This window comes from Ailuropoda melanoleuca, chromosome 15 (genome assembly GCF_002007445.2).
Source record: "Ailuropoda melanoleuca isolate Jingjing chromosome 15, ASM200744v2, whole genome shotgun sequence".
In the NCBI taxonomy this organism is placed as follows: domain Eukaryota; kingdom Metazoa; phylum Chordata; class Mammalia; order Carnivora; family Ursidae; genus Ailuropoda; species Ailuropoda melanoleuca.
The window spans coordinates 71,155,030-71,170,493 of record NC_048232.1 but is presented as its reverse complement, the minus strand read 5'-3'; the positions used below and the strand labels follow the sequence as shown (position 1 = coordinate 71,170,493).

Genomic DNA, 15,464 nt, shown 5'->3' with positions numbered 1-15,464 from the left:
TTTAGTTACTAATGTAGAGAAAGACCAATATCCACATAATCCATCAGATGAGTTGTACTTAGGCTGTTGGTATGATCTTGAGTAGTTTGTCATCCATTGTTGTATAACAACATCCATCGTCATAACGTGTAGCAGTGTGTTATAAAAGCTGAATTTTAGAAGCCTACAGTCTAGAAGGTAGGGAATTATTTGTATTAACAAAAGAAAGGGTAGAATGTTCTCAAAAATACCTGCCTTTCTGAAAAAATTGCTACAAAGCAACAGTATAAAAATCTCCTAAAATCCTCCAAATAACCATTTCTATACTCTCAAAAGAAAATTAACAATGCTGTAAGTTCTCTCACCTCTTAAGGACAATAATAGGATTGCTTTCATTTTTAATTGCCTTTATATTTTTGTCAAAGTATGAGTTGCTGCTCCATAAGCAGAGTCTTACACCTATAATTCCACTAATGTTTCCACTCCGTTTCTTAATACTTACTAGGCCCTCAACCCTCTTGTAATCTATTCTCTTGCTTCCTTCCTGAATTATTGTCTTGAACCATTTCATTCTCCCTAAGACGGGGAATAGACAAGTATTTCTCAAACCCTTTAAGCTTCTTCACTAGTGTTAAAGCTTGAATTTGCTGACTATCCATGTAGCAGTCACTCACTTCAGCTAGAAAGACATAAAATGTCCTACAAATTACAAATACAGATTTCTTTAAAAGATTTTATTTTTTTATTTGAGTGAGAGCAGGAGCAAGAGCGCACAGAGGGAGAAGCAGAGAGCCCTAGCTGGGCTCAAGGTGGAGCTGGATTCCAAGACCCTGAGATCAGGACATGAGTGAAGGCAGACACTTAACCAACTGAGCCACCCAGGTCCCCCTACAGACTTTTTTTTTTTTTGTTTAAATTTTCAGGCTTCCTAAATATCAGGATGAACTAGTCTTTTTTTTTGGTTTTCTTTCTAAGCTGCCACGCAAACTTCCTCTTCCTGAGTCCTGGCTTTCTCCTGGAAGGTACTGCTTTGGTATTTGCCCTGCTTTACTTGCCACATACCTGCAAATCTGTTTGTTTGTTTGTTTGTTTTTTTAATAATTTTTTATAATGTTATGTTAGTCACCATACAGTACATCCTTAGTTTTTGATGTAGTGTTCCATGATTCGTTATTTGCATATAACACCCAGTGTTCCACACAATATGTGTGCAAATCTGTTTTAGAAACTAGGCAATTCATTTGCAGTGATGTGGATGGAGCTAGAATATATTATGCCAAGTGAAATAAGTCCATCAGGGAAAGACAAATACCATATGATCTCACTCATATGTGGAATTTAAGAAAGAAAACAGCTGAGCATATGGGAGGAGGAAAAAGAAAAAGAAGAGAGAGGGAAACAAGTTATAAGTGACTCTTAACAATAGAGAAGAAACTGAGGGTTGGTGGGGGGGGTGGGGGATGGGCTGGATGGGGATGGGTATTAAGGAAGGCACTGGTTGTGATGAGCGCTGGGTGTTTTATGTAAGTGATGAATCACTGAATTCTACTCCAATATTGCACTGTATGTTAACTAACAAAATGTAAATAAAATTGTAAAATAAAAAACAAAAAAAAAATAAACAGGTAATTAAAACTGCTTAATTATTATAAACTTCTTTGAACAGAAGCCAACAGAATCTTTCAAGTGTCACAAGTACCAGTTCACAGAGAAATAAACAGTATCTTGCTTTTTGGTCTCCATTACCTTTTTTTGTCACTCCTATATTACTCCCCCTGTGAGGTAGAAGAATGATTACATTTCCAAAACGTAGTTGTTTCTCTGTGACACAATTTGAATGCCTAGAATTACACCTAGATCTTTATTCTACTTCTGGGATGCAACATGGTGTAGTTTCTTAGCTTTGTCATACAGACCTGTGTGACCATGTTCAGGTCATTGTCACCTCTCAAGGCTTCAGTTCCCTCATACATAAAATGAGATTTGAAGTTCCCTCTAGGTTTATGATCTATTAATTGATCCCCAAATTTGGATCTCATTATTAATGAATGTTCCTGGAACCACCTGCTAGCATTTTCTGATTTTTTTTTTCCTTTTTAAGCAAATTTTACACAAGATTTTTCAGTGAGTAATAGTGTTGTGTTCCAAATGTGGCAGATACTTGATTCTGATTTAACGTTTGTTGTCATAATAGTGCAGCACAAGCCTTTACTAAATTACATATTGCTTTTATAACTTGACTGGAATTGTGTACATAGATCACTTTTCCAACGGTTCTCCCCTTTTTACTGGCAGAACTTGGTGAATCCTTTGCCAGTAATAAATTGTGCATTGGGAAAGTCCGACTTCCACATTAAGCTAATGACTTGTGTTTTTTGAAACCATATTTGCCAAAACAGTCTCTTCAGACTCTTGGACTTTTTTAAAGCTCTGTTTTCTTTGGCTGTCTTCAAATGTGAATTGAATAATCTTGGTTTTGGTGGTTCTGATGCATCTGTTGCCAGCAGTGGATGTTGGCTTGGGGAAATGTGACTTCCATTACCTAAGGATGAAGATTCTCCAACTGATTATTAAAGATGTTCCTCAGGAAGTTATACACCTTAGACCTGGGAAAAATAATCAAGAGTACAAGTAGAGTACTCTTTAGATAAGGTATAGTAAGAGTAGTTAAGAGTAGTTAAAGGCTTTAAAACCTTGTTTGGGATATGACCCCAGTGTGACTTCCCCGTGTCTAGAGAGTTCCAGGGTAGGTTCCTCATCACTGATTAACAGGGTAGTCAAAAGGAGGAGCTGCTGGTTCATATATAGTTAGAGTTGTGGAAAACACTGGTACAGATTTAGTTTAACAACTATATGATATTTCTTTCTTCATTGTTTTTTGACTCTATAAGTATTAAAATATTAACATGTGGTTAGTTTCCTTTATAATACCTAAAGTTTACTGCTCAGTATCGAAGTCAGTATTTTTTGAGTGCATAATGGTTGAGGTGCCATGGACAACTTTCTGTGGTGTTTTAGCCTCACACTGCATTGAAGATAAAAGCTGCATGTATAATTTTCGATTTCCTACACATATGAATGTGGATGAAGATGGATAAAGCAAAGGTACAAGTGAACATTTGCCCATTTAATTAATTGCATGATTTAGCCAACTTTGCCAGTTGAAAAGGTAAAATGTTCTATCTTTCCCATCAACTAAATGGTCAGCCAGGTCCATTTGACTACAACTAAAAGAAAAAAGCAAAGCTTAGCAGAGTGGTAACTTTGAATTGAGGTAAATGGAACTCAATAAACCGCAGTTATCCTCCTTCCTGTACATTCTTTTTATATCAAATGCAAAAAGGATTGGATAAAGATTTCCCCAAAAGCGGAAAACTGTGACAGTTAGCCACCAGTTGGGAGCCCTTGAGGTGTTATCTGTGCTCTTCCATAGCCTGAGTATCTGGAAAAACTAGAAATAGGTAACTTCTTTGTATTTTTGGCCCAAGGAAAAAAATTACTTACTGTGCTCAAGTCAGTGAGCTTAGCCTCTAAGGAAACCATGTGTGAAGAATTATCATGCCAAATTTACTGGAAAGTGTTTCTCTTTCCCAAAAAGTTTGTAGATTTTCATTAAAATACCCAATTTTTTCAATGATTTCAAAATCACTTAGGATTTTTCAATATTTTGGCTGCCTTTTGAACCCTCCCAAGTTGTCTGGAAAGTTGGGGAGTTCAGAGCCTGTCATACTATGTACACATTTAATGTTGAGATGTACTAATTTTAAAAGATGTATTGGCCTTTTGTTTATTCTTTGCTCTTTTCCTTTTCTTATATATGTTTGTTAGGGAACCGTAAACAATAATATTGCTAAGTTCAGGTTTTAAATTTCTTGCTTTCCCTGATATATTTGTTTATCTGATTTCTCGTTTTCCTTAGAATACCAAAGGAAAAACATGTAGTGGGCAGGTACTACTAAGTTAAATGGCTGTCAGTATCCATTTGGTAATAGTCTATGCACCTACCTTATCTATTCCCCATATATTCTTTTCTAATTCCACTTTGGCATAAATATATAGCTTAGAATATTTTACTAATGAAAGCACATATTTTTCATGGTAGTTTTCTTTTTATTTATTTATTTTTATTATGTTTAGTTAGCCAGCATATAGTACATCATAAGTTTTTGTTGTAGTGTTCAACAATTCATTAGTTGTGTGTAACACCCAGCGCTCACTCCCACACGTGCCCTCCTTAATACCCATCACCCGGTTACCCCATCCCCCCCCTTCAGTTTTTCCCAGAGTCCAGAGTCTAGTTTTCTTTTGTGGTAATCATTTGCTAAGAAGATGTTGATTTGAAGAGTTTGTTTCCAGAAACTAGTTGTTTAACCATAACAATTTCTATTTATGGTACTTATAGTCTCTGGAGAAATACATTTTGAACTGTGAACTCCAGGAACATTTAGAATCCTCAATCATATTTAAAGAATAGTCATATACCAAAAACCGGTGTACTAAGAAGTCAGTCTCCCTTAGAGTTATACGAGGATATCTGGCTGCTGTAGACTTGAATTTTTGTTTTTTAATAATAGATAATTAAAAATTAAATTAAAAACAATTTAAAAGGAGGAGTAAATGGAACATAAGATAATTGAGAGTACAAAATAATCTTTTAAAAATAATTGATAAGGTAATAAATTTAGGATGCTAAATTTGCCAAATCAGTTTTTCCTAAGTATAAAAGGATGTATGAAAAGAATATATTTCTTTAGGAATTTATTCGCCATGTCATTTTTTTGTGTCATTGGTATCATAACTAAAATAATTTACATAGGGTGGCCTATCTGAAACAATCCTTTCAAGCCAAAACATTTAATTCTTTATTTCAGTTTATTTTGTGGAGTACCAATAAAATTTACTTCATCTGCCTTAAATTCACTGTAACACCATACCTCTATATGCCTCTCCCCATAAAAGAAAGGAAAAGGAAGTTAAGCAAACACAGAGGAGGGAACGTTTGGAGGATAAGCTTAAGATAGTTTTAAATTTCATAGGAATCTCCTTTAAATGATACATAAGATGGGAAGCAACAAAGACGGGCATTTTGCAGAAAAATATTTTTAACTTTTTAGACTTCGTATCTTTCATTCCAACTCATTTAAACAACTCTGTAACTCTTTAGAAGTTGCAACAAAAAGAACAGTACTCTACTATTAAGGTTCTTAAGGAAGCTTTGGAAGATAGATACTAACAATGACAGTTTTTATACTTGCTGAAATGTGTGGTATAGTTCTTTTACTCTGATCTGACTATAATTTTTTAGTCGCCCAACTTTGATTTCTCAGTGCCCTTTTATCTTCTTTGCTACTAACCATTCTGCCAGAAATAAGGGACCTCACAAAACAGTTTTCCAAAGTTGTGAGGAGGAAATAATAGTGATGTAAATTAAGTAGTTATTTATTCAGATTTACTCTTTTCGGAAATATTGTGATTCTTACCATAACTATAAATTTGTCTAAGATTATGGTTTAGCAGTGGGAGAAAAAGTGTAAGACCAGAGAAGCAAATGAGCTATAATAAGGAAGTGGGCTCATCTCAGGTGGCAGAGAAGTGTCTTAATGGTTGTAGAGACCATCAACTTAAGGAAGACATTTTAGTACTGTATTTGACAAGGATTTTAGAGTGTAAACATTCATAATGGGGTAGACAGATCTTGTGTGGAAAATAATTTGTCTTGAATGGATCATAGCGATGTAGGACACAAAATTTCATTTGTAAGTTAATTTTTTGCTAAGGATTGTTTTACAGTTTAGAAAAAATGCTAATATGTTAACTGTATGTTTTAAAAGGAAGTAGATTTCAAAATATTAAATTTTATTGAGAAAAATCAATGAAAATTATTTCTCTACTTGAAGAGATTTATATCTTAATACTGTAATTTTTAAAAATATCTCCAGATGTAAGTATATCTTACCATAGTTTTTCATAATATAAGGCACCATCCCAACTTTTCTTGTTGTTTTCCTAGCCCAAGTTTACAAATGACTTTTATTCAGTTAGTTGGTTAGAACATGTGCTGATGACACACTGATATCAGATTCAGGGCCCTTCGTTGTGGTTCTCTGGCCACGCAGAATGGCTAATACTGATCATCTCTCTTTCGATGGGTACCTATGGATCGCTAAGGGCATTGAATGAGACTCACGACATACCAGTTCAAATACATTACCACTATTGGAAAATTAGTTCAGAAGTGACTATTTTGTGGTTTCAATCAGTAGAATCATCTTTATAATTAATTACTAAAAATTCTATTCTTTATAGCTTTTATTGCCATATTTGGAGATATTTCTTTAATTCTCCTTGAATAGGTATATATAGTAATACATTTTCAAAAACTGAACAGAAGGCCATCTGAACTTATTACAGTTTTAATTTTGGTAGTGAATTCCAAAATAATTTGTAATAGAAATTCTTTTTAAGGTTTTATTCCTGGAAAGTAGAAATATAATCAAATTTAGGAAATTTTAATGAATACATATTTCAAAGAACAAAGATCATTTGAGTTAAATGTGGTATAGCAAAGCTGTAATTTAGCTGAAGTATTCATATAATTAATTACCCTATCAAAGCAAGTCTTTACATTTTAGGTATTATTTTTACATTATAATGAAGGGAAAAATGGTTCTTCCACAGCACCAAATTACTCTTAGATCAGCTAATACTTGAGTAGCTACAAAATGCAAAGAAAACACAAAGTGCACCATGATCATTACACCTAATATTTATCATGTTATATAAAAAGGTTTATGTTATATAAAAAGGTTTTTCTTTACAGACATTTAAGCTTACTTTAGTTCCCATTCCTAAAGGGCACATGGAGTATTTATTGGCTAATGTATTCATTTTTACAAATGTACTTTACCAGTTTCCTGAGATCCTAGTCATGACCAGTGTCATTTTGTCCATTTTACAGTGATTTGTTCCTTCATCTTTAAAGATATGTGATGGGCACTCAGTGAGAAATATGTTCTTATCTTATCTCTTGAGATAATCATTGAAAAAGGAAGAATGTACTATTTGCTCCATATAAACCACATAGCACTAGTCAAGATATGTGAACCTGTTTCCCCTCCCCGCTGCCCCCTCCACCCCCACATATTTAGGTTCAAATCAGTGACCCTTTGTGGCAACAGTATTGGAGTTAATATCAGAGTCTAGCATTTTCTAAATCTGTACAAGTCATTAGGAATAAAGCTTCCCTTTTTTTAGATAGCCATATTCATTTGACAGTGATTAATTTTGTATCCCTTCACAGAAGACTTCCAGAAGAAGATCGTTGAGCATGTGCTTGCTTTTGTGGTAGGATTTGTTCAGTAAACATTTAGTATCTATGATATAGAATATTTCACCTGAAGATTTTATTCTAATATATTTCATAAAAGGCAGGATAGATATTTTTAAGATAGCACTGTTGAAAATCAGAAAGCAAAGAAATGGTTGAGTCCATTTCACTAAGTTAAAATTTAAGTAAACAACCTGATTAGAGGACCAGTTGCCTTTTTTCCAACCCCTGGCATCTATTCAAGTCCTACTCATTCCCTCTCCCTGAAAGTAAAAAAAGTACTATTCAACTGTCAACTCAACAGATCTTTTTATTTAATTGTTGACCTAGGTAAGGAAAAAATAATAATATTTTGCATCTTTCGTAACTGAATTGTTGTGAGTCAAAGTCATAAATGAGAGGAGAGACTAAAGTATAAGGAGCATTTTTTGTTACTTTAAAAAAGAAAAGTCATTTATCTGTATTAGATTGAGTAAGGTTCTTTTTTTCTTCACTTCTAATCTAAAACTAGGAAAACTTCAACATGGTTTATAAAAGAATTTAGTAGCTTGTCTTTCATTAACATAATAAATGTAAATATTGGCAACCTTCAGTTTTTGTGATATAAGAAACTAGTTAGTAACGGTTAGTGTTGCCATCATAATTTCATTAGTGTGGCTTCTTTACACACTTTCTCCAGTGACGCAAATACAGACGTGATTTTTTGGAACATCAAACTTACGGCTGCCTTCTCTCTTCTTCATTACTTATGTTGGACAAACTGCCATTATCACTTGCCAAAAATAATCCCACAGTTCAGTAGACTTCAGTTTTGAGGTCTCTCATGTCCAACTTAGACCACCAGTAGCTTTGTCTCTTGGAGATCAGAAATTGGACACTTCTTTTTGATGTTTAACAAACCCGACTCTGTTCCTTAACCCCTAAGGAAGAATATATCAAAACAACAAACTTTCTCAGCAACATCACTGGAAACATAGCAGCAAATCCCTTTGGAATGCATCCTTTGGAACACAGGCCAAATTATTTTTGTATCAAGCTTTATGAGATTTGTTTTAAGGTGATGATAATATTAAAGTCTCTGTTAGGGTAAGATAAGTTATTTGTATTTTCTTTCATCCACATCCGTATACAGAAATGACTAAAGAGTCACCAAATTTTGGTAATATCTGTATTCTTGTGCTGTAAACAGCTTCAAAAAATTAAGGGTAAAATATGGAGCTTACATATTTAGATTTCTAGTGTTCTTATACTATAACCAAGGCCATGAAACTCGTGTTAAAGTAGGGAGCTTATCTAATTCTACCAACTTCTCTTTTCCCCATTAATGCCTACCCACTGCCTCCCCTCACTACCACCTCATACACACTTTCTTTGCTATATTTTAGGAAATTTTTTTTCAACATCATTTCTCCTCCCTTTTTTTTCTCAGCTTCGTAACTTCTTTGTATAACCTTTCCAATGATATCTTGTGGATTATGCTAAAGTATAATAAATAAATCACATAGTTGAGTTTGTAGAAAGACCTTATACCATCAAACCATAGTTAATAGAAATTGAGAGGTCTTTTTAAAGAAGTTCTAACATAAAACTCTGCTCTTTTTCACATCTCTCCTTAGCACTTTAGTGTTTTTTATGAAATGTTTTACCATCCTGACTTTCCTTGTTATACTAAATAGTTAAGTAATAGTTAAGTTTTAATTATCAATAAAATTCCCAACCTTATCTTTCAAGTGTCGGCTTTCTCCTCTACCATTAAAATTAAATGCATTTTATTATGAAGTAATCATTAAGTACATTTTGTACTTAAGAGAAGAATCTTTCTCTCAAGTCTTAATTCCAGGAAATATATTTTAAACGTGGTACAAGTTTTAAGTTCATGCTTTTTGGTTCCAAATATTAGTGTCTGTTCATATTGGATGCCCCTAAACAAGTAATAGCCTTTTTTTCCTTTCATTATCCTTGACCTTCATAAGCTAACAAAAGGTTTTTCTTCCACCTTTTTTATCTTCCAAACCTACTTTGGTAGGTTTTACTTTTTAGAATTTCTTGAAATTTACACTGTGAAACAGTATTACTTCAGGAGTATGGCTTTGAAGAGAATTATACGATGGTGCTATTTATTTTCATCTAACATTTAGGATGCATTTAAGTGTCCATCATTTTCTGAGTCTTTTTTTTTTTTTTTTTTTTTTTTTTTTGGGGAGAGAAAGAGAGCACATGTGGGGGGGGGGGCAGAGGGAGAAGGAGAGAGAAAAACTTAAGCAGGCTGCGCACTCAGCACAAAGCCTGACATGGGGCTTGATCTTAAAACCCTGAGATCATGACCTGAGCCTAAATCAAGAGTCAGGTGTGCTTAACTGACTGAGCCACACAGGCACCCCACTTTCTGAATCTTAATAGATTGCATTTTTTAACTTTATGATTTAAACATAACAGTTATAAAGATGAATGTATAAAAGGGCCTGTAAATGACGATGTTGCCTTTGTTGCCTCTCAGGAGAGAGTCTTCCTGGTAACCTATAAATTTGAAAGACAGCCAGCCTCCTTTAACCTAGCAAGCTGTAGAGAACTTGGACTTTTCTCCTCCATAACCCAAATAAGAGATTATGGTTTTAGAAGGCATTTTATGACTCCTTCTATAATTGTCTTTTCTGGACATTTTTTAAAAAATAAATAAGAATTAAATTTTAATATATTTTCTGATTTTAAAAATAAAGATTATAGTTAATAATGATCTGAATTTAACTTGGCAAGATCTGTAACATTTTTGTAAGAGATATATGGTCATTAACTTTGAAGATTCTTCATATTTAATCTATAATCCATTTGATTCTCATGTTTTTACATATGCTTGCTGAGATTTATATGATTTTCTTGGGTGAAATGTAAAATAAAATAAGAATTTTGATGGAGGGAATTATCTAGAGAGTATCTCTTTGTTCTTAAAAATATGTTTGAGACAACTTGTGTAAAATAGATTAAAGATTTGTGTATGTTTCTAAGTCTTCGCGTTTTTCATTTTAACTAAAACGTCTACCCCATCGTTAAGGCTTACCTCTGCAGATCCTTTGCTGATCCTCAACTCAGTCTGCCTTTCTGTGGGTCTGACATTACCCATTATGCAGGCCTCTGTTATCGATTGCATGATTGCACTGTGCTTATCTAACACATCTGTTAGACTACTCCCCGAGGGCAGGGGCTGTTTATGTCTTTTCTCAGCATAAAGCACTGTGCTGCCATAGTGATGTTAAACATTGAAGGTGTGGGATTGTGATACCAGAATTCTGCTAACCCAGTAAATTTACTCCTTAGATCCTTGAGACCAGAAAACACATGGGACAACTACAAAAGAAAGCAGGAGAACCTTAGTTGGGTTGGTGCCCAGAAACTTCAGGGTAGAGTTCTGAGAAATTGGACCTGGAGCATTAGTGCTCCTAAGGGGCCTCTTCTATACCTTGGGTTCAAAGTTGAATGTCACACAACTGGCTAGTGACATGGAAGGCCTGAAGGGAAGAGTATGCAGCACCCGTGGAAAAGCGATTGAGCTTTTTCCCACGTGGACTCTGGCTCAGCTTACCCTTTCTGCCACATGGGATGAAGAGATATGACAGAGAGGGTCCCAACTGTGTGTACAACCTTTTAAAGCACAGTGATTCCACTTTTGAAAGTGATATAATGAAGGTCCTCAAATTTAACACATATTAGTGTTTCCTCATCTTTTGGAATGATGTGAAGAGCAGGAATTGGCAGACTTGATTACATCTTCTTCCCTTAGAGCTTTATAAGTGAGCTTTTAGTAAATGTTTATCATCAAATCAGTCGCCTTTTCAAGTAAATATGTATTTATTTCTGACATATTCTTTTCTTATTGTTTTTCTGTTCTTATCCTGAATTTTGAGATTCACATGTTCTCTATGTTTTTGTGACTTGTACACTACTAGCATTTTCATTACTTAGTGTTTATATTGGGGTAGATAAGATGTATAATACAGTCCCAGGAGAATTCTTGAATTTTATTTGACCTGTGTGTCCAAATGGAATTGGACCATTTGCTTATGAAAAGAACATTAACATAGCTATACTTAAGAATAGAAAGCTCTGAAATCTTTATTTGAAAAGACATTTACTCATCTAGTTAAGTATTTATTGTGCATCCCAGCCAAGGTTTTAATCGTTCAAGTTATCAACCTTTTTTTTTTTTTGGAGGTATAAGAAAAGTAAAAATGTGATATCTGACTTGTTTGCAGCAGAATTAGTAATGGATAAGCTCAAATGATTTAATTTGGGCTTATGTGATATTGGATAGCACTGATTCCATTAAGTCAGTTGAAATGTGTACCTTATTAGATTATTCAAGCGCTACATACATACTAATATAAAACCAAAATAAGAGCTATTTTATATATGAGCCATCTAAAAGGTCTTGTTTTAGGGGGTTATGTGGAGGCCTTTAAAGGAGGCTTTTTATTTTAGCTTCTATTCATTTAATTTTTTTGTTTTATTGAGAAATAATTAAAGTACATCACTGTATAAGTTTAAGGCATACAGCATGATGGTTTGATTTACATATATTGTGAAATGATTACCACAACAGGTTTAGTTAACATCCATCATCTCACACAGATACAATGAGAAGAAAAAAATTTCTCCTTGTGATGAGAATTCTTAGGATTTATTAACTGAACAAGTTTCCTATATATCACACAGCAGTGTTAGCTGTAGTTCATTATGTTGTACATTACATCCCTATTACTTCTTTATCTTATAACTGGAAGTTTCTCCTTTTGACCACCTTTCTTCAATTCCCCCTCCTTCCTCACACCACCCCCCCTCCCCATCCTTGCCTCTAGTAACCACAAATCTGGTCTCTTTTTTTCTATGAGTTTGGTAGTTTTGTTTTGCTTTTAGATTCCACACAGAATGAGATCATAAAGTATTTGTCTTCATGTGTTCAGCATAATGCCTTCAATGTCCATCCATGTTGTGATAAATGGTAGGATTTTCTCATTTTTTATGGCTGAATAATATTCCATTGTGTGTTTATATACCACAGCTTCTTTCTCCATTCATCCATTGATGGACACTTAAGTTGTTTCTATGTTTTGACTATAATAAACAATCCTGCTACAAAAATGGACCTACAGATATCTTTTTGAGTTAGTAGATTCATTTCCTTTGGATATATTCCCTGCCCTGGAATTGCTAGATCATATGGTAGTTCTATATTGATTTTTTGAGTAATCTTCATATTGTTTTCCATAGTGGCTGTACCAATTTACAGTCCCACTAACAGTATACAAGGGTTCCCTTGCTCACATCCATGCCAGCATCTGTTATCACTTATCTTTTTAATGATGGCCATTCTAACAGGCATGAGTTGGTATCTCATTGTTTGTGATTTGCATTTTCTCTATTAACTAGGGATATTGAGCATCTTTTTGTATACGTGTTGGGTCATTCATATATCTTTGGAAAATGCATACTCAGGTCCTTTGCCCATTTTTAAATTGCATTATTTAAGATTTTCCTGTTGAGTTGAATGAGTTCTTTATATATTTTGGATACTAACCTCTTATCAGTTATATGGTTCGTAAATATTCTTTATACCATTCTACAGGTATTTTATTATTTTTTTATTATGATATGTTAGTCACCATACAGTACATCATTAGTTTTTGATGTAGGTATTTTATTTTCACTTTGTTGTTGGTTTCTTTTGCTGTGCAGAAGCTTTTTAGTTTGATACAGTCTCACTTATTTTGTATTTTGTTACTCGTGCTTTAGGTGTGATTTCCGTAAAAACATTATCAACTCCCACCCGTATCAAGAAGCTTTTTTCCAATGTTTTCTTCTAGGAGTTTCATGGTTTCAGGTTTTACATTTAAGTCTTTAATCCATTTTGAGTTAATTTTTGTAAGTCTTGTTAGGGATCAGGTTTCATTCCGTTACATTTGACTATCCAATTTCCCAGCACCATCAATTAAAGAGACTTTCTTTTCTCCATTCTTGGCTCCCTTGTCAAATATTAGTTGGCCATCTGTATTTGGGTTTATATCTGGGCTCTCAATTCTCCTTCATTGTTGTATTTATCTGTTTTTATGAAGGAGGCATTTTTAATAATTGATTATCTTATGTCCTTTGCTTAGGGTGTTCCAGTGATGGCAATAAGAAACAAAATGATATCGGAAGGACTAGACCCAGATCTTCTTGAGTAAGTAATTCGTCTAATGTAATATTATGTCAAGATGTTAAATCTATCAGTTACAATAAAAATATTTCAGGCTCTATTTTTTTCTACTATATAGTGTTTTATGCTTGAGGAAGTCACCTTCATAAATAATGTCTCTGCTAATGTTACAAAAATGAAAAATCTATCCTATGCTACTAAAACCAGCCATTACACATTATAGGAGCAGTTTCAATAGATCATTGATGAATCTATACATCCAAAAGAGATGGAATTTGATGACAGTTTTGCTGCACAGTAGTAGTGTCGACAAGTTTTTTTTCTTTCATGCCATGTTTTTCTGTTCTTTTTTATTCTATTCTTTTCTTTTCTCCTTTCCTTTCTCCCTCCTCCCTCCCTCCTTCCCTCTCTCTCTCTCCCTTTCTTCCTTCCTTCCTTTCTTTCTTTCTCTTCCTTCCTTTCTCTCTTTCTCTTCCTTCCGTCCTCCTTCCCTCCCTTCCCTCCCTCCCCTCCCCCTCCCTTCCCTCCCTCCCCTCCCTCTCTTTTCTTTTTTTCTTTCTTTCTTTCTCTCTTTCTCTCTTTCTTTCTTTCCTTGACTTTTTAAGACCTTAGTGTATAGGAAATTTACCCTACCATGATCTAAGTTGAACCAGATTGAGAAATAAATAGGGTAAAGCCACTCTAGGTCCACATTAATAATTATTATGAAACTAGATATCTGTTTCTGTGAATTTTGTAAAAAAAAATTTTTTTGAGAAATGCTGACAAATCATGGCTCAGAAATTTGACAATAATTTATTCCATCCAAGCAAACCTGGCTACATAGTTCATTCTGGATAAAATATATCTTAATGGATTATTCAGAGCTAGTCTGTTTTTCAAGTATGTAGATGCTTGTAAAGAGTCCAGTTTGGGGTTTTAGTTCACCCTGATGTATTTAGTTATGTTATCCAGACATTCATACTATACTAGCAGTATACTTTAAAATTTTTCTTGGCTCTCAGCCCTTCAAGAAAATGTGTGCATTTTGGAGGTGAAACACCATAAAACAGTCTTTTTCTCATATTTTATCTTTTAAAAACAATATTTAAGAATTTTTTAAAAGTCTGTAAGAACAGATTTCAAACATGTATCTTCATTTAGTATACATCCAAGTAGCAAACAGTTTAAGTACAATGGCATATATTGGTAATTTGAACTCAGGCATCTCCAGGATATTTGGCATTTGTTCTGGAAATTGTTTCTGACACACACTTTAAAAGCAGATGGATTGTGACATATATTTTAATGTGAACTGAACATATGGGTCCAATCCATTTTGGTATTCATTGGAATATATGTTATAAATATATTTAACATAGACCGTGACCTCTTTTTTGCTTCTGGAAATATAGACCTTCTATAATAACAGAGGGCTAAAATGACCTTTAAAATGATGATTTTTCTCTCCAGAGAAAATGTAATGGAAAACTATCAGTCCAGTAACTATCAGCATATGTTGGATAGCCAATCTTTTTACCCCCTACTGGCTTCATTTCATCCTCTGCCCAGCCTAAACCTACTTCATAATCTTTTACTTCAACAGCTACCCACATCAAAAACTTGAAAGTCATCCTTGATTCTGTCTTCTTCCCTGTCCCTGTCAGTCACTTTTGATTTTTATCATTTTTAATATCTCTGACAGCTGATCACAGGACTCCGTGCCCATTGCTATTTAGTTCAAGCCCTCATCATTTCTTACCTGAATTATTATAATAGCTCCCAATTGGTTTCCTTCTTCTCTTTCAGTCTGTCACTAAAGCCTTAGTGGATCTGTTCATATTCATTCTTGTTTCGAAACTTTCTGTGGCTCTCAGCTGCCTTTGACACATAATCTAACATCTCAGAATTGCATATAGATGTTTTTATCATCAAGACCCAGGCTCTCTTCTTCATTTCTTGCCACTCTTCCATACATTCCTATCTCCTGCA

General features: G+C 34.1%; 1 protein-coding gene across 3 annotated transcripts in view; it reads left to right on the top strand.

The window, feature by feature from the left end:
* The window catches only part of WASHC3 (WASH complex subunit 3), a 45,945-nt gene that overhangs the window by 18,351 nt on the left and 12,130 nt on the right, over nucleotides 1-15,464 (top strand). For all 3 annotated transcript variants that reach the window (XR_004620762.1, XM_011220033.3, XM_002915457.4), the window contains exon 6: nucleotides 13,453-13,517. Coding sequence is in view for 2 of the 3 variants with exons in the window: in XM_011220033.3 (XP_011218335.1) it covers nucleotides 13,453-13,517 (65 nt within the window). In the remaining variant the exon portion in view is untranslated. The remainder of the gene's footprint in view (nucleotides 1-13,452; nucleotides 13,518-15,464) is intronic.